The sequence below is a fragment of the Trichosurus vulpecula genome, chromosome 2, assembly GCF_011100635.1.
Source record: "Trichosurus vulpecula isolate mTriVul1 chromosome 2, mTriVul1.pri, whole genome shotgun sequence".
Taxonomy (NCBI): domain Eukaryota; kingdom Metazoa; phylum Chordata; class Mammalia; order Diprotodontia; family Phalangeridae; genus Trichosurus; species Trichosurus vulpecula.
This window is the reverse complement of record NC_050574.1, coordinates 227,073,873-227,096,051: the sequence shown is the minus strand read 5'-3', so window position 1 is coordinate 227,096,051 and position 22,179 is coordinate 227,073,873. Positions and strand designations below refer to the sequence as shown.

General features: G+C 37.7%; 1 protein-coding gene across 4 annotated transcripts in view; it reads right to left on the bottom strand.

Moving 5' to 3' along the window:
* RAPGEF4 (Rap guanine nucleotide exchange factor 4) overlaps positions 1 to 22,179 on the bottom strand; it is a 257,949-nt gene that overhangs the window by 54,475 nt on the left and 181,295 nt on the right. For all 4 annotated transcript variants that reach the window (XM_036744587.1, XM_036744589.1, XM_036744588.1 and 1 more), the window contains 2 exons: positions 18,558 to 18,646; positions 11,791 to 11,869 (listed from right to left, as the gene is read on the bottom strand). In XM_036744587.1, coding sequence (XP_036600482.1) covers positions 11,791 to 11,869; positions 18,558 to 18,646 — 168 coding nt within the window. The remainder of the gene's footprint in view (positions 1 to 11,790; positions 11,870 to 18,557; positions 18,647 to 22,179) is intronic.

The following is a 22,179-nucleotide window of genomic DNA, read 5'->3' as shown; positions in this document are numbered from 1 at the left end:
ATTGTATAGATAAAATGAGACAGTATTTTTAAGCCATTTTGAAAACCTTAAAGCTCTATGTAAATTGTGAATTCTATAGTTAAGTTTATTAGTAAATCCTGAAAGATGGGTATCTTCTAATATACTTTGCTGTGTAAAATTTTCAGGCCATGTTTTTATTTTAAGTTATGCCATTACTACTTTTATAAAAACCCCAAAATTATTATTAAATAAATTAAGATAATAAAACAGTACACATGTATAGAATGTTGAGCAAGTACATTAATAACCACTTTTGCATGGTCAAACCTCATATAGAAAATGAGTCCTTTTTCCTCAGTAATTATTTAATTTTTGGAGCCTGGAATCAGAGTTTAGGAAAATGTCTCTAGGAAATGGCTTAATTATTCTAATAATGTGGCTTTTGAGAGACTGGATCATTAAGAAAAATGTTAGTGTACTTCCCATGTTTTCTAGTTTAAAAAATAACCTAAAATACTTCCAACAAAATTCACTGAGGGAATATCATTTTACAGGTTTGAGGAGAGGGATTTTCTTGTTACTTAGATGAGAACAAATGTTTTGGACTATCAAGATGCTAAATAATCCATTAGAGACATATTCAGAGTATTTATTCTTCCTTTTAAGATTAGCTTGAACTGACTGTCAAGGCAACATGTGATCCAAACACAAAAATGTAGCATACACATACCCCTCCCCACTGCAGTTGCATTGGATCTAGTCTAGAATTCCAAGGTCATTGTCATCTAATCAAGGAGGCCCTGTTTCACAAAGCAGATAGAAGCAGGACCTTATAACATCAGCAGTATGTCTATAACTAAACTTCATGTGAATCTGGTTGTAGATGCTAAAGTTCCTTGCCCACTATACCAGACTGCGGGACAAAAGGAAGGTATATCTTTTCCCATTTTGTATTTGAAAAATTTGTCTCCTGTCTGTACAAAATGACAAACAAGGTTTCCCAAGCCTTTTGTTTCTATAAATTGTTGCTAGGATATCTGAAATTCTCAAAAAACAATTTCAGGAAAACAAGTTGCATTAGAGGCTGGGGAGCATATGGATTTAATGGGAAAGCAATTTGGTCTCTTGACTAAGACTTAAGTTGACTACAGCTTATTCAGCCTACTATGGTATGAAACTGCAGACCATAGTATTACTTTCTGAAGGATTCAGCCCTAGGCCTTGCTGAACTTTAATAAGCTTTTTATGGATTCCAATTCTTTCACAGTAATGATCCAGGGAACCTTTGCCTTCACTCCAGGGCCTTCAGCTTTAGCTAATTTCTGAACCTTCATTGATATCTGAATTTGACTTTCAAGTACCACAACTCCCAACTTTTCCTGTCTCCTGAGCCTATGTATCCCAAACTTTTGATTTTTAAAATTGTTACTGCTGTTACTAATTAATTCTTGAAATTTATTCCATTCATGTGATATTCTTTATCATTCAAGAACTTAATCTCTTCTGCTCTTCCAGAATACTCTCCTCAATCATTACTAGCTAAAGTATGAGGCATCCTGAGGAAGAAGCAGGAGGCAGCATGTACCTTTGTCAAACTACCAACAGGCCCTGATAGATATATCCCAGGATGAACCTTGAGAATAGCAGTGAATCCAGACTACAGTACTTCCAGCATTTCCCTTTTCTGGGGAGAAAAATTCAGGTATGAAGGACAACTAGTGAAAATTCACAGGGTTGCAATATGGTGTATTGGTGTAAGGAACAGCAAGGAAAGCCAATGTCACTGAATCATGGGATATGGAGTAGGGGGAATGAAGTCTAAAAAGACTAGAAGGATAGAAATGGTGCTAAGTGCTTGGGGGTACAAAGGAGAGCAAAAGACCACCCTTGTCCTCAAGGAGCTCATGATCTAACAAAGGAGACAACATACGAGGAAGTTACATATAGAATAAATTGGAAATAATCAATAGAGGAAAGGCACTGGCATTAAGAGGGATGGGAAAAGCCTTCCTGTAGAAGGTGGGATTTTAACTGTGACTTGAAGGATGCCAGGGAAGCCAAGAGACAGAATTGAGGAGGGAGAGCATTCCAAGGTTGTGGGAAAGCTAGCGAAAATGCCCAGAATCAGGAGACGGGAATGTGTTGCTCTAGAAACAGCAAGGAAGCCAGGATGTTGGATGTTAACTTCCCTACCACCCCTTTTTCCTGAAGATGTTTTACTACGCAAATGAGCAAGATCAGAAGATCTGAAAGCATTTTACCCAATATGAAACTCTTATTATCCCAGGTTACGGAAAAGACAGAAGGACAGGATGGCCATTGGTTTTTATAAGTCCCTTCTGAAACCTATTGAAAATTTTAAACACTTCTGAAAAAATAAAGTACTGGCTGAAATGAGTAGGTGACAACAACAATAATGACCAAAAAAACCACTTTATCCACCTGGACAACAGCCAACCTGACATTAAATATAAAAGAAAGATATCAAGAGAGCCAACTTTACCCTAGACCATTAACTCCATCACAAAAGCTATGAAGAACAATATGATGATGATGACAATAACAGGTAGTTATAGGGTGCTTTAATGTTTGCCAAGTGCCTTAAAAACATTGTCTATCTGATCCTTAAAGCAATCCTGTAAAGGTAAGTAAGGTAGGTATAACTGATCAGTTAACTTCAAGTGAAATTTTAAGATATTAAGCTGTCCTTTGAAAATAAAATATTTATACTTTAATATTCCAAGGCTCTCTAGTTTCATTGTGATAGTACCACCTTCACTGATATACAAGGCTATCTCTATTAATAAAGTAGTTAGTCATTAAGAGTTGTTGTGGTCAAAAAGTTCAGCATCTTTGGCAAGCCTGGTCTCTAAACTTAGCTAGACTGGTCTGTGGACAAAAGACATGCTTTATCTCTGGCTGGAGGTATTTAAAATCTTTCTACCTTGATAGTAACTGGCCATTGACTGACTTCTGCTAGCATAGCCTTCAAGAACCTAGGGACACTTCCATGTCAAGATGAGGTTTTAGAGAAATAATTTAGTGGAGATCAGAAGCAAAATGCTTAGAAATTATAGAACAATTGATTGGAAAGGATCTCAAGAGATCATGTACTTTTTCTCTCAGAAGATAGTTCTTTTTCCCCAAAAATATAATAGAATGCTAGAGGCAAATGCCCTCCTGGTCAACAGAAATCCCCAGTGTCTTCCTCCCTGACCTCAGGGAGTTTCATTCTGACCCTGACGCTGTCAGGGCCTGACTGATTAACAAGCTAGTTTGCCCATCCTTAAAGACTGTGGGCAGAAGAGACTGAGAAACTCCAGGGAGGAAAGTACAAACAAGAGTTTTAGGAGAGCAGCTATCAAGAGTTTGTTACCAGTGGACTCTAGGCCCAAGGCGGAATGTTTGAATCATGTGTGAGACAAAGGCAGATGCTCTGTTGATGGAACTGATTAGGATTCCTGACACCAAAGCCAATGACCTTCATTCTATTTCTCTCTGTCTCTGTGTCTCTGTCTGTCTTTCTGTTTCTCTCTCACCCCATCCCTCCAGACAGGGCAAGAGACTACTAATGCCTTCACTGGGGCATGCAGGTTTACATTACTTCTTAAAAATCTGTTTAAATATTCACCTTGTCTCTTAAACTGGTGTCTGGGACACACACTTTTAACTACTTAAATAGTTAATCTGAATGTATCGCCAGGAATGCAGTTTAAAGAAAGGTTAGGGGCTGTGACCAGGAAGGTTAACAAAGATAGAATTGAAATTGCAGTATTTTTACCAAAGTTGGGTCTCCAGCTGGAAGTTAAGAGCTATAGAAAAGAGTTGTTGAATCATTTTTACAATACCTCAGGACAGAGAAAATATTTATATCAAGATCCTCCTAGGCAATGAATTAAAAGCAGGGGTTGGGTCTATTGGGACAAGTTGAGTAAGTCCTGAGAGGGAGCTCTGCCATTTTCTCCAGTTTGGGTTGGAGTAGAAAGGAGAGAAGTCACCAAACTTGTACACAGGCAGGGGCAAGTAAGAGTGGCTGTATACCCTGGTACTCTCCCCACCAGCACAGCAGAGACCCACATAATTCCCTGAGTTTCCTCTACTACCCTCAGTCAACAGTCAATTTTTTATAATCCTCACTGGAGGGAGATAATTTAGAAAAGTAAAGAGCATACAAGCCACAAATCATAGGCTCATTTCTGTGTTAAAGCCAAAAAAAGCTTTATAGATTATCCAACAGGCAAGAGTTTGTTACTTGCTTAAAGTCACTCAGTTTAGTTAGTAGCAGAGCCAGAACTCAGACTCGGGACTCCTAATTCCCAGGCTGTTTGCATTCCATCATGTACATTATTATCAGAATTATTTGGAATTTATTTATTCTAAACTTAACAAAGCCCAAACAAAATGAGCTTTTCCATATACCTAGTAGAGTGGAAAAAGAGAATTCTTTATGATACTGTGAATTTCTATTACGTATGGCTTGCTTTTCTTTTAAAACAATAAACTCAACATGTCCCTTTCATTGCTGTCTTGCTTCTCTCTGATTCTTTCTGACCATGTATGTCTTATTCATCATCTTGTCTGCCAGGAAGTGGAAAGCATCATCAGTCTTCTGGAATATTGGGTGGCCATTGAATTGATCAATACAGTTGTTATGCTATAATTGTTCTCCTGGTTTTAATCTCCTTATTCTCTATTAGTTCATGGAAGTCTTCTCCAGGTTTCCCTGCAACCATCATTTTCATCATTTCTAATGGTGCAATAAGTTTTCATTACATTCATACACTATAATTTGTTTTGCCATCCCCCAATTTATGGGTGCTCCCGAAGTGTCTAGTTCTTTGCTATAATAATAACCACTATAAATATTTTTGTACAAATAGGTTCTTTTCTTCTTTCTTTAATCATGTTGGGGTATAGGATTTGTAATAATATCACTGGATCATAGAGGATGGGTTAGTGACTATGGAGGGTATATAGTTAGATATTATTTTCAAGAATAAACTAATCCTTGAACCAATTCTTGGACCAGTTCACATCTCCAATAACAGTACATTGGTGTGCATGTGAATTATTAGTAGTAGTAATATTTTTTAGCTCATTTATCTTCCTATTAAGTTTTTATTTGTCTCATATCAAAGATAATACGAATTACCCAAACATACTTAATGCAGAAGCAGTTGACCTAAAAGTTCGCTGGATGAAAGGAGGAAAAGGAGTATCTGGGAGAGGAGACTGCTATTAATAATCCAACAAGTGGTAAAACCACACATAGAAAATCAGAAGCTGATTGATATATTCCAATTTTACAGTACTTATAGTCAGGAACTTCTTTTTGGTACACAAATTAAGTCATTCCTACTGTAGCTTAAGTGATTTCTGTCTTCCCATACCTTGGGTAGACACAAAGATGGGCTATTCTTTCCTACCAACCTAACCTTATTAAATTTCCCATCTATGCATCCCTTCAAGTTACCTCTTAACCTAGTAATCTTCACTGGTAACTCCAGCCAACTCCTTTCTCTCTCTCTCTCTCTCTCTTTCTCTCTCTCTCTCCCCCTTCCCCCCTCTCTCTCCTCACAATTCCTATGTTTAACTATGTATTCACTACTATATTGAGTGTTCAGGCTTTGTCTTCCCAAATAAGCTGTACACTTCTTGAGAACTGAGACCATGTCTTTTGAATCTCCATAATTTCCACCAGAGTTTTAGACTTTTCAATAGTTTTTAAAATTTATTGACTTTAAAAACAAAATCATCCCTTTGGGGAAACCAAGGGCAATGTCATTTTCTAAAAATCCTTAAAACTACCAAAAACCTGCCTCTATGGTTTATCTTTCATTATAATTGCCTAGAAAAGTTCCCAAACCACCAAGATTCCAAAATAAGCTGAAATCAGCATGCTAACGAAGCTCATAAAGGACCCAATGGGACCAGCAGAGTTAAGCTATAAGAATACAAAATATTTGACAAATTTAGTCCACTGAGTCAATGCTTCAACTACCCACTTGGATGCTTAGTTTACAGGATGTCAAATCTAGGTATGACAAAATTTTGGATTTAAAAGGCCAGCTATTTTGGCTAGGCACATTCTGATAGATTGGAGCTGTTTATAATAAGACATGTGAGATGAGGATCAGGAGAGATGAAGAACATGATGTAGACTGTGCCTTCTGAACACTGCCAACTGCAGGTTTAATATTCCATTGAGTCATTTTCCTCATGCCGGCTCTGCCTTTCAGACACTGTAATTATTTCATATATTTTTACCTAGTTATTATCTTACTCACCACAGGCACCTGTAATTTTTCTGTATTTTTACTGCTCATTTACTTATTTTTAATTCAGCTAATAATGGCTCCACATATTAAAATTATCATGGTGAAAGTAAGTGAAAACCTCCTAGGACGAACGGGCGGCAGATTCATTACAGCCTACAACAGGGAATACAATATTATGTATACCTTTTTGCAGTAAGTACATGTTAATTATGCAGCTATTTATAAAACACTAATCAACATCCAAACTGATCCTCTTCAGTGTTGTTGTGCCTTGAATGTCTGCTTTGCATACAACATCTGTGCTTAGAGATGAAAACAAACTTTGGGGGTCATCTGCCCACTGACTACGGAAGGATTTTGGCTGGTAAGAATAAGAGAGAGAGAATTTTCTAGCTAAATAAACCAAATTTCTCACCCATGACTCTGGACAAGTAGAGGAGATTGAATGGAGATGGAGCAATTGCCCTTGTTTACAAAGAAAAAGCACTATAGCAACATGAGATTTAGAGAAGCAAAGAATCTTAGAGATAATTTAGCCTGACTCTCCCATTTTACAGATGAGAAAACTGAGACTCAGGGCTACTATGTGAACTCTTTTCTCTTAGTCGGTTGAATCCTACTTATCCTTTAAAATCCAACTAAGATGCCAACTCGTCATTGAAATTTATTAAGTACCCACTATGCACCAGGCACTGTGCTAAGCAGTAGAAGGTAAACTGCTTGAAGGCAGGGACTGTTCTGCTGCTTTGTTGTTGCATCCCTAAAACAGTGCCTCCTAGTAATCACCATACAGATCTATTCCCATGCCCTCCACTCTGGTAAGAGGTGCTTAAAATGCTTAGGGTCTCTATAATCCTGCGATTACTGAAGACCAAGTGGGCAACCCGGTGGATTTAGAGTCAGGAAGACATGAGTTTAAGTTCTGCCTCAGACATTTACTTGCTTACCTACTTAGCATGGGCAAGTTACTCAATCTCTCAGCCTCAATGTCCTCATCTGAAAAATGGAGATAACGCTATCACCTATCTCCCAGGGTTGTTGGGACGATCAAATGGAATAGTATTTGCAAAGTGTTTTTCAAATATCAAAGCATTAAATAAATGCTACCTATTATTATTATTATTATTATTATTTGTCTCCTTTTCACTTTTCCTGCTTCAGGCCCTCATCACCTATCATGTAGACCAGAAGTGTCAAATACATGACCTGTTGAACCAGATTAAAATGCAATTGGGAAGTGTTTAACACAATAAATTCACATTAGAACATCATGTTAATATATGGTTTTCTAAGTCAATGTGCAGCCACAGTTTGCACGGTTTGGCGACCCCCATTACTATAGGTTCGACACCAGTTTGACATACTCTTTCCATCCCCCACACAGCTGCCAAATTGATCTTCCAAAAGCATACAACTGACCCTCTTACTCCTCTGTTCACTGGCCAACTTGTTGCTCTATTACTCACTACCTGGGCCACCTTGGAAAAATCACTTCAGGCCGTTGGGCCTCAGTTTTCTCAACTGTAAAATGAGAGAGGCAGACTAGATAAGGACTAGCTAAAGAATTCCTGGAATTATGTCAATGATCTTAATATCCCAGTAATAATTCTGCCTCTCCTCACTCTGTATGTTTTTTACACAGGTTGTTCTCCCACCTGGCACACTCTCTTTTCTCACCTGCAGCTTGCAGCCCCTCCCTCCCTTTGAGGCACAGCCCTGGTGCTTTCCCTTATAGGAGTCCTTTGCTGATTCCTCCAGGTGTGAGTGGCCTGAAATTATTTTGAACATATTCTGTATATTTTATGAATTTATGTTTATAAATGTTGTTTCCCTATAATAGAATGGAAGCTCCCTGAAAGCAAGATGTGTTTCATTCTTATCTTTGTAGTCCCAGTGCCTATCAGAGACTAGGCATTTGGCAAGTATTTGTTGAACTGAGTACATATAACTCTGTTTCTGTGATGAAGGGAGTAGAAGATAGATAGTGATGATGTTAATCAGGTTGGAGGAATGGTGGAAGAGAGATAGGTTCATGTGGATTCATGCTATATGGCTTCAATCTTCCTGATGAAGTAGGAATCCAAGTTATCTGCTTCATTGTTTTATGTGTGTGTGTGTGTGTGTGTGTGTGTGTGTGTGTGTGTGTGTGTGTGTGTAGGTGTGTATATTTAGATGGGGGGAAAGTGCAGTTTAGAAGAGAAGGTAAATGTTCAAGTAATTGCCTTGGAGACTAAAGAAAGTGACAGTGTAAAGAGTTGTTAGACATTAGGAAGGGTTGAGGTTGCATGTCATAGGTGAAATCCTCTCTATTCTCTTTATCTCACAGATAAAAAAATGGAGGTACAATGAGGTTTACTTAGTCACTTAACCTCACACAACCTATTGCTATTGGCTTATGAATCAGAGATCAGACAAGTCCTCCAAGTTTGTGAGTGGCCATGGCTACAGTGCCATGAAAGGCCAAGCTCCATCATGCCAGGGGTTTGGAAGGGTGAGTTTCTCTCTGTCCATCACATCTCCTTATTGTCATCATAGAAACAAATGCTCCTTTCTAACTTTAAAGGGAGCAGTGCCACCACTACTTTGACACCCTGAAGTAAGATTTTGGCAATCCTTGCATTGGTAGCAACTAGTACCAGGTCATTAACTCCCTCAATTCACTACTACTCCCCCACAACCTGCTATTCACTGAATAACTGGGTAGCAAAAATAGTGTCTATAGGAAAGAGGGGTAGAATGGAATAGACAAGTCAGTCTTCTCAGAATACTCCTCTCTGTTCCTCATTCAATGCTCCATTTAGACCACACTGTCACCAAATTAACTGTGTGGGCTGTGGATCATGCATGAGAATGCCTAGAGAAAGAAGGAGAAGGCACTATGTGGCATGATCACTGGAAAGAATATTAAATCAGTTCACTTACTATATGCATTTCCAGGAGTCAGGTAATCTAGGGAGGAGCAAACCACAATCTTAAACATATTATTTCTTTCTAGTAGAATATAAGCACTTAGAAAGCAGGGAATTTTTTTGGAGGGAGAAAAAGCGGATGAAAAGATTGGTGGGATGCAAGGAAATGATCCTGAGTTCAGTATCCAGTGTGCAAGGGCCTTGCTACCAGCATAGGTACTTAAGGTTAGCAGAGGTACTGGGGAAGGGGGAAGGGCTGGTATTTGACCATAGGAACTGCTGTTGTTCTATTCAATCCTACAAGAAACTTCTGCAGGGATCTTTTAAAAGGATCACTTGCAACTTATGTATCATGATACATGACAAAATACATGATACATGATAAAACTCTGTCATATAAGATGCATTTCTAAGTTAATCTTGTTGTCTCTTTGATGTCAGGCATTAACTTACACCAGAGATCTAAGGATTCTATAGGGGTCGAGAAATACGGGGTATGGTGTGGTATAGATAACACCTAGGTTTCTAGTATCACTGAATATGACAATCAGACTTTAGTGTCAATTTACCTTTTGATTTTGTTGCTCACATTTCCTGTTTTTTTTCTCCTTATTTTTTCCATTACAAAGTATTTATTAAATTCCTATGTGGACATGACATTGTACTTAGAGTAAAGCTAATTTGATACTCACCCAGTAGATGCTTATGTTTTAAGAAAGACAGTGATGTAGGTATCCTAACATGCATCTTTGTAAGAGATCAGATAAAAAAGCAAGAGGACAAATGAAATTTTTAAACTTATAAAATGCCTAAGCTTGAATATTGGAGTTTTGAGATTGAAAAAGGGAAAAAATGCTTTTCCTATATTCCTCCTTGCACATAGTTTGATTGTGTTTTCCTTTGGTTAATGTTTATACAAAACTGGCCAACTATGGCAAGGAAAATGCCTATTCTCAAAGGTGTTTTTTAGTCTTCCCTACAACCCCAAGTCTAATAATGACTCCTATGTGTACAGTTAAAAGAGAACAGTGTGAGCATGGAATTGTCCATTTGTCTCAGAAAAATTGAATATGAGCCAGAAAGACCATATTATATATGTAAGTCTCATTAAGCTGTCATTATTTGGAAAGATAGTTTCCCAGACAAATAAACACTCAAATCTCACTCTTGCAGCTCCCACTGAGTAACATATTCAGCTCAAATCTCTCACCCTCATGCATTCTGCTGATTTCAAAGAGAATTATGGGTATGCAGGAAAATGAGAATCAGGCAGATTAATTGTAATAAAAAAAGAAAAAATTGCATGTCAACAGTGATTGGACTGCTTTGAAACAAGGAAAGGAATATCAGTGAAAGCCATTCTCTCTTCTTCAACACATTTTGCTACCTAAAGTCAACTTGCTTTTAATTTCAAAATTTTGTTGCCGTTAGTGGTAAATTACCCCTTTCATATTTCAGTGTTGGGATGTGGGACTTGTTAATATCCTCTCAACCAACTCCACTAATGAACCTTAAGCAATTGCCTAAAACAAAAACCATTTCCAAGTTGTCTTCTATGAGGGACAATGAGTCTCACTATTAAAATGTACAGTATTTTTTAAAAAATCAATATGAGAGTAAAATATCATTAGTGAAAGGATAAGGTAGTTGACACATATCTAAGAAGGGAAAAGAGGGATTGTGATAAACTCCAATACATCCATGGATCTGTGGTCTAATTGATATGACTACTCTCCCCAATGATGCACAGCTCAAATAGAAAGGCAAGAATAATACTACACTGTTAGGTTTGCTATTCCACATCTGGCTATCTGAGCATATCAGGAATTCGCAGTAATATCACTTTTCTGTAAAAGCCTAAGAGTTGTCATTCTATCTCTAGAAGGGGAGCCCAGAGATGATGTGGTAGCAGTTAATGACACCACTGAGTCAGAAAACCATTCTGAATACATCTCTCTCTCTCTCCCTCTCTCTCTCTCTCTCTCTCTCTCTCTCTTTCTCTCTCTCTCTCTCTCTCTCTCTCTCTGTCTGTCTCTCTCTCTCTGTCTCTCTCTCTCTCTCTCTTTCTCTCTCTCTCTCTCTCTCCCCCACCCCCTGCCCCTGGGCTTTGCCACCTATGCAGTCATGCACATTCTTCTGGATTCAATTTCCATTTTCTTCCTGTGCAATCACTGGTATTCACTACATTTCATTATGTATAAAACGAGTTAATGGATAGTATTTCAAAACATCCATGGAGTCATGTTTTATTATGGATCATTGGTACTTCCTTCACCTGTATAGTTAGTCAATCAGTCAACAAGCATTTCTCAAGTGCCAACTATGTGCCAGGCACTATGCTGTGACAGACCACAGCCCATGCATGTCTTCTTATCCAATGTGATTATCATCAACATCTTTCCTGAAATCAGTATAGATGAATTGGGGAATTCCCCCAGTACATGATAGTTAGGGTCATTGTGGGTAGCTCCAAAGTTCTGTGAATGGGGAAAAGTCCTGGATTTTAGTATAGGCTTACAGTACAAACCTCGACCTGAGGTCACGACTTACCAGAAGATGATTACAGGGCATCGTGGTGATTGTGAATCTTTTCTGCGAAAGGTAGTTCTTAGGGGAAGTGACTTTTCAAAATAAAAGGATATTGGGCCACCAGGGCTGGGCAAAGCTGAGAATTGGGCATGAAAACACAGTGCATCATGATGAAGTCATTTAAAACTGAATCTGGAGGGAGAAAACAAGAACAGAATAGAAGAATTAGCTTCTTGTAAAAATCCTTTGTCTAAAAACACTAAGTAATCTGTAGTTCTTACTCCAATGTTTCTTAGAAATTTGTTTTGGATGCAGCTTTACACAGCTCATGGATAGGCCTGGGAGATAGAAAGATTCTCAATTTATGAACACAGCATAGTCCCAAGATATCTTGAGAAGCAGTCACTAGTCTTCTTGCTTTGATCTGGATCTTGCATTTATCAAACACTGTAATATTAATGGAATAGGAAGATCTTCCCCATCCATTAGTAGACCTATGTGACCACATGTGTTCAATCACAGCTATGATACGGCCTGAGTCACATAGAGCCCACTGGGAGAGGAACTTGCTTAAAGGGAGAACTTGCTTAGGAGAAGCTTGATTGTAGTACCTTTTGGTACCAAGCTAATTAGGCACTGAGTCAGAAGGGTTGTGATGCCTTCTGGCTCCGAGAAATGTGTATATATTCTGAGGTTGGTAGTTTGCTTTGGGGGTTTGCTTATGAGAAGGACCTTTTGATTCCCTGGATGGGACTCTTGAGTAGCCATTTGTTTAGAGCCCCCCGACTACTCAGATGTATCTGTGCTCCCCTGATCCAGTGGTATATGTTGTACTACTTTGATCAGACAGCTGGAGCCCTATCTGTTGGCCTTTGTGCTAATTTCTCTGCTTGTATTTTCTCCACATTTAGGGAACTGACCTTCCTCTTGAACTAGTGAATGTAATTAAAGTAAGATTGTTGACCCCTTTAAAAAGCTGCCTTTCCTTTAAAAGAAGATCAAAGAACCTGTGCTAGCAGCCCATCCTGGATGTGCCAGGGTGCTTGCTGTTACCAACACTCAAGAAATCATTGCTGAATGAATGGATGAATTAATGAACAGGCAAATGAATGACCTGAGGAGCACAAAAGCAAGGCTTGCGAGCCTGAATGCCGCTGCTCCCCATGGCTGCCCCAAACTGCCAAAGTTCCCTCCACCAGAGGGAAGTTACTCCAATGAATGAACCACAAAGGTGAAGCATTGAAAAAATTAAAGTAGTAAATAATAAGACACCTCATTTCACAAGTATAACAGAAAATTTAATTATGGGGATGGACTCTGCAACTCTGAAGGGTTTATGATATATCTCAGCACTGCATTTAGAGAGTGCCTTCCATTTACAGGAGTTAATACTACTTATTTCATCTTTAATAAAAATAATAATGATAATTTTTGTTGTTGTTCAGTCATGTCCAACTCTTCACGACCCCATTTGGGATTTTCTTGGCAGAGATATTGGAGTGATTTGTCATTTCCTTCTCCAGCTCATTTTACAGATGAGGAAACAGAGGCAAAGAGAGTTACGTGACTTGTCCATGGTCACACAGCCAGTAAGCATCTGAGGCAGATTTGAACTTATAAAGATGAGTCTTCCTCATTCCAGGCCCAGTGCTCTATCAATTGCGCCATGTTGCTGCCCCAACAATGATAATAGCTGGTACTTAAATCATGCTTTAAGGTTTACAAAGAGTTTTACATATGATATCTCATTTGAGTCTCCCAACAGTCCTGAGAGGTAGGTTCTATTATTGTGCCCATAAAATGAGGAACCTCAGGTAGACAGACATTAAGTGACTTGCACAGGGTCCCACAGATAGTGAACATCTGAGGCAGATTTTGAACTCAGGTCTTCTTGACTCCAAGTCTCTCACTCTAACACTACATTATGAAACTGCCTCTGCTTGGTTTTTATGTCACTTAAATTTCCCAATATACTTCTTCCCTTCCCTCCTTGTAATTATCTTTCATAAGAACAAATAAAAAAGAGGAAAAATAGCCTAGCAAACCAACATATCACTCAAGTCCAATATCAGTGTTTCATACTCATTGGGGCTAGGATTAGTCATTATAAACTGTCACAGCCAAAATTTAAATTTTGTCATTGGTCTTTCTATTCACAGTATTGTAGCTCTTGTGTGCATCGTTTTCCAGATTCTGCTTACTTCACTTTGCATCTGTTCACATAAGTCTTCCTATGCTTTTCTGCATTCATTACATGCACTATTTTTTATAATGTGGTATGCACAATGGTTAAAGGAAGTCAGAAGTCAGGAAGATCTGTGTTCAAATCTGGTCTCAGACATTTACTATCTATCTGTCTTGATTTCCTCATATGTAAAATGGGAAAATAATTGAATCTACCTCCCATGTTTCATAGATGGCACAGTGGATAGAATGATGGGGCTGCAGTCAGAAGACTCACCTTTGTGAGTTCAGATTCTGCCTCAGGCACTTACTAAGTGTGCGACTCTGGCCAAGTCACTTAACCCTGTTTACTTCAGTTTCCTCATCTGTAAAATGAACTGGAAAAGGAAATGGGAAACCACTCCAGTATCTTCACCAAGAAAACCCCAAATGGGGACATGAAGAGTTGGACAATGACTAAAATGACTGAACAACAAGAAGAAACCTCTAAAGGTTGTTATGAGGATAAAATTACATAGTATTTATAAGGTACTTTGAATACCTTATAGTGCTATATGAATGTCAGCTAATCATCGTAGTCATCGTCATCATCATCATTGTCATCATCATCAACAATCCATTTTCCAAAAATTAGCCATCTACTTTATTTCCAATATTTTGCTACTATAAAAACTGCTATAAATATTTTTGGCAGATAGAGGACCTTTATTTTTGTCATGAACTTCCCTGAAGATTATTATTCCTTGAGGCAGTGAGATCTGTGGGTCAAAGACTGACTATTTTAGTCACTTTTGCATAATTCCAAGTGGCTCCAGATGATTGAACCAATTCACTGCCCCTCCAGTAGTGCATTAGTGAACCTGTCTTTCTACAGTTACTGTAATGTTCTTTCCTAATCCCTTATTCATAAGTTTGGAAAGAGTAGTGTTGAGAGGAGGAGGAGTAATTACATATTGGACATAATGAGTCTTAAATGCCTATGATACATTACTCCTCATCTTTCGCATCCCTTGTCTGTAACACTGACCTCTTTTTAACCCCTCACTTATCTCCAAAGCTATTTGGTCAGATGGTGAATGTTTAGAACCCTAAAATATTCCCCTCTGTTGTATGCCCAGGAATTGAGGAGGCGGTGTGGTACAGTGGAGAAATTCTGGATTTAGAGTTGGAGGCCCTGGGTTCAAATCCTACCATTGCATCTGTTCATGTAAGTCTTCCCATGCTTTTCTGCATTCATCATATGCACTATTTTTTATAGTGTAGGAGGCACAGTGGATAAAGTGCTAGACTTGGAGTCAGGCACTTACTGAGTAGATACTCGAGTTTGTAACTTAAAAGCTTTAAGGTCTCCCCAATCTCTAAATGTGATCTAGATGCTGCATGCTTCATCAAATCCCTAAAGTCTTAGAAGGAAATATGTGGTGAGAATCTGAGAAAAAGGTCTACTTTCGGAATTATTTCCATGTCAGTAAGGGGAGCTCTAACACTGACAAATAGAAGCTTTCCAAGTAGAAAAAAAAATAGCTTCTCTGTACTGTCTTAGGAGCAACTTCCCCCAAATCCATGAAGTGTTTATCAAGAACCTACTGAAGAAACAAAGGGCTTGGTCTATCCACAGTTGAGGTATAACATACATACACATACACATATACATGCATGTGCATTATGTATGCATACTTATATATGAATATACATACATATGTGTATACACAAATGTATAAATATGGATGAGAGTCCCAAAAGTCTTGGTGCAGTTTTAGGCTATCAGAATCTAAAACTACATTAAGACTTTGGGACTCCCTGTAGATATAGATGATAATTGAATCCATGGGAGGTAATGAGATCACTGAGAAAAAGTGTAAGAACATCAGGAAATCAATCAAACATGTATTAAGTCTCTGTACTGAATAATTGTACAATATTCATAATTTTTATTATCTAATCTAGACCAAAGTTGAAATGATAAACAAATAATTTTTCTTTATGTAAATCTAGACAATACCAGAAAAGCAAAATGGGAAGAGGAGAAAAGGAAGAGTAGAGTTCATACTGGTATTAATTTTTTTATGTATTCAAAATTATTGTCTGATTAATTAATAGGCTTCTAGCCTTGTGTGAATGGAATACAATGACACTCTGTTTCTCAGATCAGACACATGGTTTTAAAACATCAAAATAATGCAATAAATGAATATTGACGCAAAGTTAAAAAACTGACAAATTATAGCAAAAAAATACAAAAAGACTCATTTTCATTTGTCAGATTATTGCTTGGGACTTGATAAATGTTTGTGCCTGGCATACAAGAGGTATTTAATAATTGCACATTGACTGACTTAATGAATGAATGTCAGTTTGTCCTACTACTTAACCCAGTTCTTTGGTGCATTTTAGGCATATGTTTGTTATGTCCAGGTCTTTCTTTTAGGAATAACTCTGGTGCATAAAATTTCCTATATTGTTTAACTGCTTGTAATACTGGCCTAATACCAGAGTCTTCCCAGAAAAGGATATTGAAATGTTAAATCAGGGCAACTGTACTTTATGTAGCATTTTCTTACTTTGGAAGGACTGAATCAGAACATTCTGTATCTTTTCTTTGGTCAGAGGCAAGGTTAATGATCTATATAACAACCACAAAATAGATTGATTTCTTGACTTCTACTCTTTACTGTTCAAAAGCCAATAAAATTAAATTTCCTTAAAAGAACAGTCCCTTCAGAGGAGACCTTAAAAGGAAAGGCACTGTTTTCTTTTCATAGACAGTAAAAACCTTACAGATCTCTTCTTAGATAAGGTACTTGCCAATGTAAACAGAAACTTTCTTTTCAGTCAATATTCAGATTATAGAGAGGTCTGTGTCTTGTACCAAACTGAGAGATGTAGATATACCCATGAAACCTATGACACAATCAAATAAACATAAATAATAGCTAAGAATAAAAGCTGACATTTATATAGCAATCCAAGGTTTGCAAAGAGCTTTACATGTATTGTCTCATTTAATCCTCACAACAGCCCTGTGAGCTAAGTGTTATTATTATATCTGTTTTTATAAATGAGGAAACTGAGGTAGGGAAAGGCTAAGAAACTTGCCCAGGGTCAAATAGCTGGTAAGTATGTGAGACAGGATTTGCACTCAGGTCATATGGACTCCCAAGTCCAACAATTTATATTTTGCCACCTAACTCTACCACCCCCTCTCCAATATATATATATATATGTATATATATATATATACATATATATATATACGTATTTACACACACACACACACACACATATATATATATGTGCATATGTGTATTTATATATGTGTTTATATGAATATATACACACAAATAAAATGCCACATATAAAAGCCAAATTAGAGGGAGAAAAGGTAGCATTTTATGGACATGCAACTGAAATGCCATTAATATTCTACCCACTCTAATACCTCCTCCTGACACGGAGGTCACCCTAAAGAATTCTCAAAAGCTATGTCAGTGGAGCACAAGCTACAGTAGTCCTTACCATGTTGGCAAAGCTCTGAGCTCAGGCTTGGTGATGGATTGGGTGTGCAAGTACCAACCTAATTAAGATCAGCATCAGGTTGTGTTTTAGGGTAATATATTTTTCAGAGAAACTTTGGAAGACTATGTAGTAAGCAAGTCACAGAGCGGGGTATGATTTGGGGCTTGGGGGTAAGGAGAGTACTCTGATGAAATCATAACATTTTGAAGTATGGACCTACACATCTCTGATAATTGGGTTATCCTGTTTAGATTTATTTAGTAGGTTATATGGTCTGGCATCCAGCAGGTACGTTTTTTCTGTCCCATAACTCCCTCTTTAATTTGTATGAATGGAGTGTCAGGGCGTCTGCCTACAGACATAGAAAATGGAATAGGAGATGGAAATAAGAAGTGCCAAAGATGTTTTGAGCAGTTAAACAATAACAAAAATAGGTCATCCTGCAAGGATGTTGGCAAATTTAATTGTGAAAATGTACTTTGTAATCACAAAGAGCTTTGTTCTTTGAAACAAATATGAACTCACAGGATCATAGAGGTGGAAAGGACCTGAGGAATTATCTACTTCAACCCTCTTGTTTTGCAGATGAGGCAATTAAGGCAATTAAGAAGTCAAATGATTTGCCCAAGGTCACTTAGGTAGTAAGCTGAATAGACCCATTTTAACTCAGGTATTCTGACTCCAATTTCCTGTTATGCCATGTTGCCTAAGCAGTAGACTCCGCTTGGCACAAAGACTTAAGATTAAGTAACTTGAACAGAGCCACTTAGTAAACTGGTAATGAAGAAAAGACAAAATTTCCTAATTTTGAATTGTTAGTTCGATGTTGAGAGTGTCTTCATCATCTGCAACATACATGGGGGTCCGGTCCATCCCACTGTGAGATTCCTTACACTCTGAAGCTGTCTAAGAATCCATACTGATTAGAGCAAATTTTGAATTGTGTAAGGCAACCCCTCACATGCATGGTTTAAATTTAGGTAGCTGCAAGCATCATTAAGGTAGGGAGGGAGGGAGAGTAAGAGGGCACTAGAGAAGCAAGAGAAAGAGAAATCTCTACCATTCCAATCACCACTGACATTCCAGTCAGGCTTAAAAATATCAGACTGAACTCTGGTTCAGGCCCATCCTGTTTCACTATAAACATTTATAATAGATGTGTCTAATTATGAAAACACACCTGTCGCTTCATTTAAAGGTTGCTCAAGGCGTACTGTTTCTAGGAAATGCTCTAAAATTTTTTCAGGTGTCCCTGACATCACAGTGTACCTGGAGAAGGAAAAAAAAATGGTCAGTTTTTTTCCAAAGCAGAAAAAATGTCGTATAATAATTTGTGGTGTATTAAAGATGTTTTTAAATTGGAGAAATTCAAAGAACCTTATGAAACTTTAATTCAATAGTCTCTCACTTTACAGAGAGATAAAGTAATTTGACAAAACCATACTAAAAGGTAATGGGGAAACCATTTGAAGCAGATTTTCTGATTGATCATCCTTTCCCCAAAAAACCAAACTCTTTGGCTGCAAGGACTAAAAGGAACTGGAGAAAAGCCAAACATTAGAAGATTGAGAACTAAGAGATCAATAATGTTCTAGAGGGCGATGCAATAACACATTTAAGTCCCGGTACAATTCAGGCAATTCAATACAGAGGTTTGGAGGAGAAGAGAAGACTGGCTAATGCCAGATCAAATCTGGAACATCCGTATGTGGTTGTTTTATAGGAATTCTTTTGTTCCACACTGGCTCCTTCTATCTACTTCTGGATGGCTTTTCTCGCTATTAGCCGGTATAAGCTTTGAGAATGCAAGGTAATTAAAAAACAAATAAACTGACGTAAAACAGACCAAAATCATAACTTTGGAGGGAAATTTTAAAAGTGTAGGAAAAAATCATGCTGTTTATTATAAAGGTAAATATAATTTTGTATTATCTATTACTTCAGAAGCTCTACTCTATGGTCCCCCTCCAAGAGCATAAATAATTGAGAGATGACCACACAGGAGCAGAGGCTGAGCCATGAGGATGACGGACATTTACATAGCACTTTAAAACTTAACATTTGTGAAGCCTTTTACATGCTCCTTCAGTGTCACAGTAGAAGTGTAAGACAGAAGATGCAGGCACTAATATCTTCAGTTTTGGAAGAGTAAACTGAGGCTCAGAGAGTTTGAGGGGACTCACTCTTGGCAATACAACCGGAGCCAGAGGAAGAATTGGAACTCAAGAGTTTCAGGTCAATTTTTAGAAGTCTAATGGTTAAAAGACAAATCACTTACAAGGCTCCTTATGATATCAGGATCATTACAAAAGAATACACTAGAATGTAAAAATGTCTTGGGTAGTTGGTTCAATTTTATTTTTAGGATTGAAGAAAATCACTAGCAGGTGCCTCAACACAAACTAGAAAATGTCTCTTTGTTTTTAATCCTCCAGGAGGTCGAGGCTCATTCAAAGACTGTATTTGGAAGACAAAGAAGTACAGGCCATAAAATGTTCTGACATTTTGATGGATCTGTGATCTCAGAAGATCTGTGGATTCCCTCCAACAGTGCAGACAGACACTGATGCTATCTTCTCAACCTACATGACCCTTAGATCTCTATGTTCCCATAAATCCTCCAAAAGAGGTTTGCCCAATGTTCTGGGTTGGCTCCTTCCTCAATATCTCTTGATGTTGCATGGGTACCAGTAGAGCATTTGGCCTGTTCATCAGTTATCTTGTGCTCTTGCCACATGATTAGCTCTTCCTTCTCAGTCAGGCATCTTTCTGATGACTGTCCTTCACTCCACTTCTCTTGAACGTTTCTTCATTTGTAATGTATTACAGTCTGCTCATGCCCACCAGGTACTTCTCCATTGCCTTTTGGGTGACTCTCAGCTTTAATTCTTAGGAGATAGAGACATCATATGATTTGTAGTCATATGGAATCATTGGAGGAATACTATTATTTATAAGATGGGTCTTTGTTTCTCGGGAAAGGTTGAGATTATTAAAAGGTTAAGGATAAGGCCTGGACCTATGATTTCACTCATGTAAGAAATTCTTAGCAGAGGAAATTTCCTCTATAAACATAAGTTGGCACCTTCTCTGCAATTTATAGAGAGTATCACAGAGTCCTGAGAGGTTAAATAGTTTGCCCAGTATTACATAGTCAATTTATGTCAGAGGTGGGTCTTACTGGCTTGGAGGCCTCCTGTCTTTACTGAGGCAAACAAGGTTAAGTGACTTGCCAGAGTCAAACAACTAGTAAGAATCTGAGGCCAGATTTGAACTCAGGAAGATAAGTCTTTATGACTCCAGGCCTGGTTCTCTACCTTTGTACTATTGTGCAATTTCCTAAAGGCAATTCAGCCTGCTGTCCTCCCAGGCCTGTATATGTGATGTATCTATCTATCTATCATATACATACTGATGGAACACCTCTATCAGTTGTCCACCCAAATGAATGTCATTCTGGACGATAGGCAATCTTTATTCACTTGATTTTCCCTATGTGCATGGTTCCACTGAACTCTTTAGAGAATCACTATGAATCTTCTTGAAGAGGCTCTGCAAGGTATACTTAATATAATGTGATCCACAAATGGGAACACCTAGAGTACCTCATCATCTTTGGAATCTCTCTTCCATTTGGACTCTGTAGTAGACGTTCTCTGTCCATGAAAGTAGTAGATACATATAGTGAATACTATCTCCCTGTTTATGCCTTGTTTGGTATTAATAACCAGCGGGTTATCAAACAAAGCTATTTCTGATGTTAGATACTTCAAGATACTACAAGAATCTTGTATGATTTTGATATATGCCTGAAAGACAGCTTTTTTTTGAGGAGAGCCTCTAAGGTGGAGTTTTACCATATCAAATCAAATGCATTTTATAATTAACAAGAAATAAACAGTAGATTCTGAATTCTTTACAACTCTCAGTCAAATGTGTGACTATAAAAATGTTGTCTATTATAGAATATCATTTATGAAACCCTGCCTATTCCCTTCTCTTTCCTTCATCAAGGATTCCCTTGCTGTACATATATCCTCCTAAAAACTTTGTAGAGATGACAAAGAAAGCAAATGGTTGAGTTGTTATTAATCTTCTCTTGATCACTTTTTTAGGTGATAGTTAAAAAAAACTTAGATTTTAACCTTTGCTATTCTCCCCTCTTTTAAATATTTTTAGAATCATTACATAACAACCTCAAAATTATGTTATCTTCAGCACAGACCTCCTGTCTGTAAACTTGGTCTAGTCCAGCCATTCTTCTCATCTTTCTTTTCTGTATTGCCATTTCATGAAGCACATCAGGGACTGTGATGTTAGAGTCCAAATGTGGTGGCTCCACTGTAATTGATGGAGAAAAGGGTTTGTTATAAAAATCTTTACAGATCTTTTCTATATTTCATTTGTTTTCTGTTCTTCTTCCAGTCATATCTCTCATTGTTGAGGAGGAACATGTGCTAAATTTACTCCCATCAAGATTTTAGCAAATTTGATTTTCACTCCACTTCCCCTTGCTATTTTATGAAAGAATATTGTTGATAATGTTTCACCATCCTTCTCCATAAAGTTGTATAAATGCATGTCTACTCTAATTTGGTGTTCTTGGTTGTAGTATATCTCTGCTTAACAAGGAAATCAAGTTGGGCTGCTTCAGCTTCCTCATTGTGGCAACTGGTTACATTAGTTAAACTTGATTAGGAAATATAATAGTGGTGCCAATGTCTTTTCTTTTATCCATTTCCCATTCTGAGGTAATCAACAGATAGTTTAAATAAGTCAGGTTGGAGTTGCCTCAAGTATAT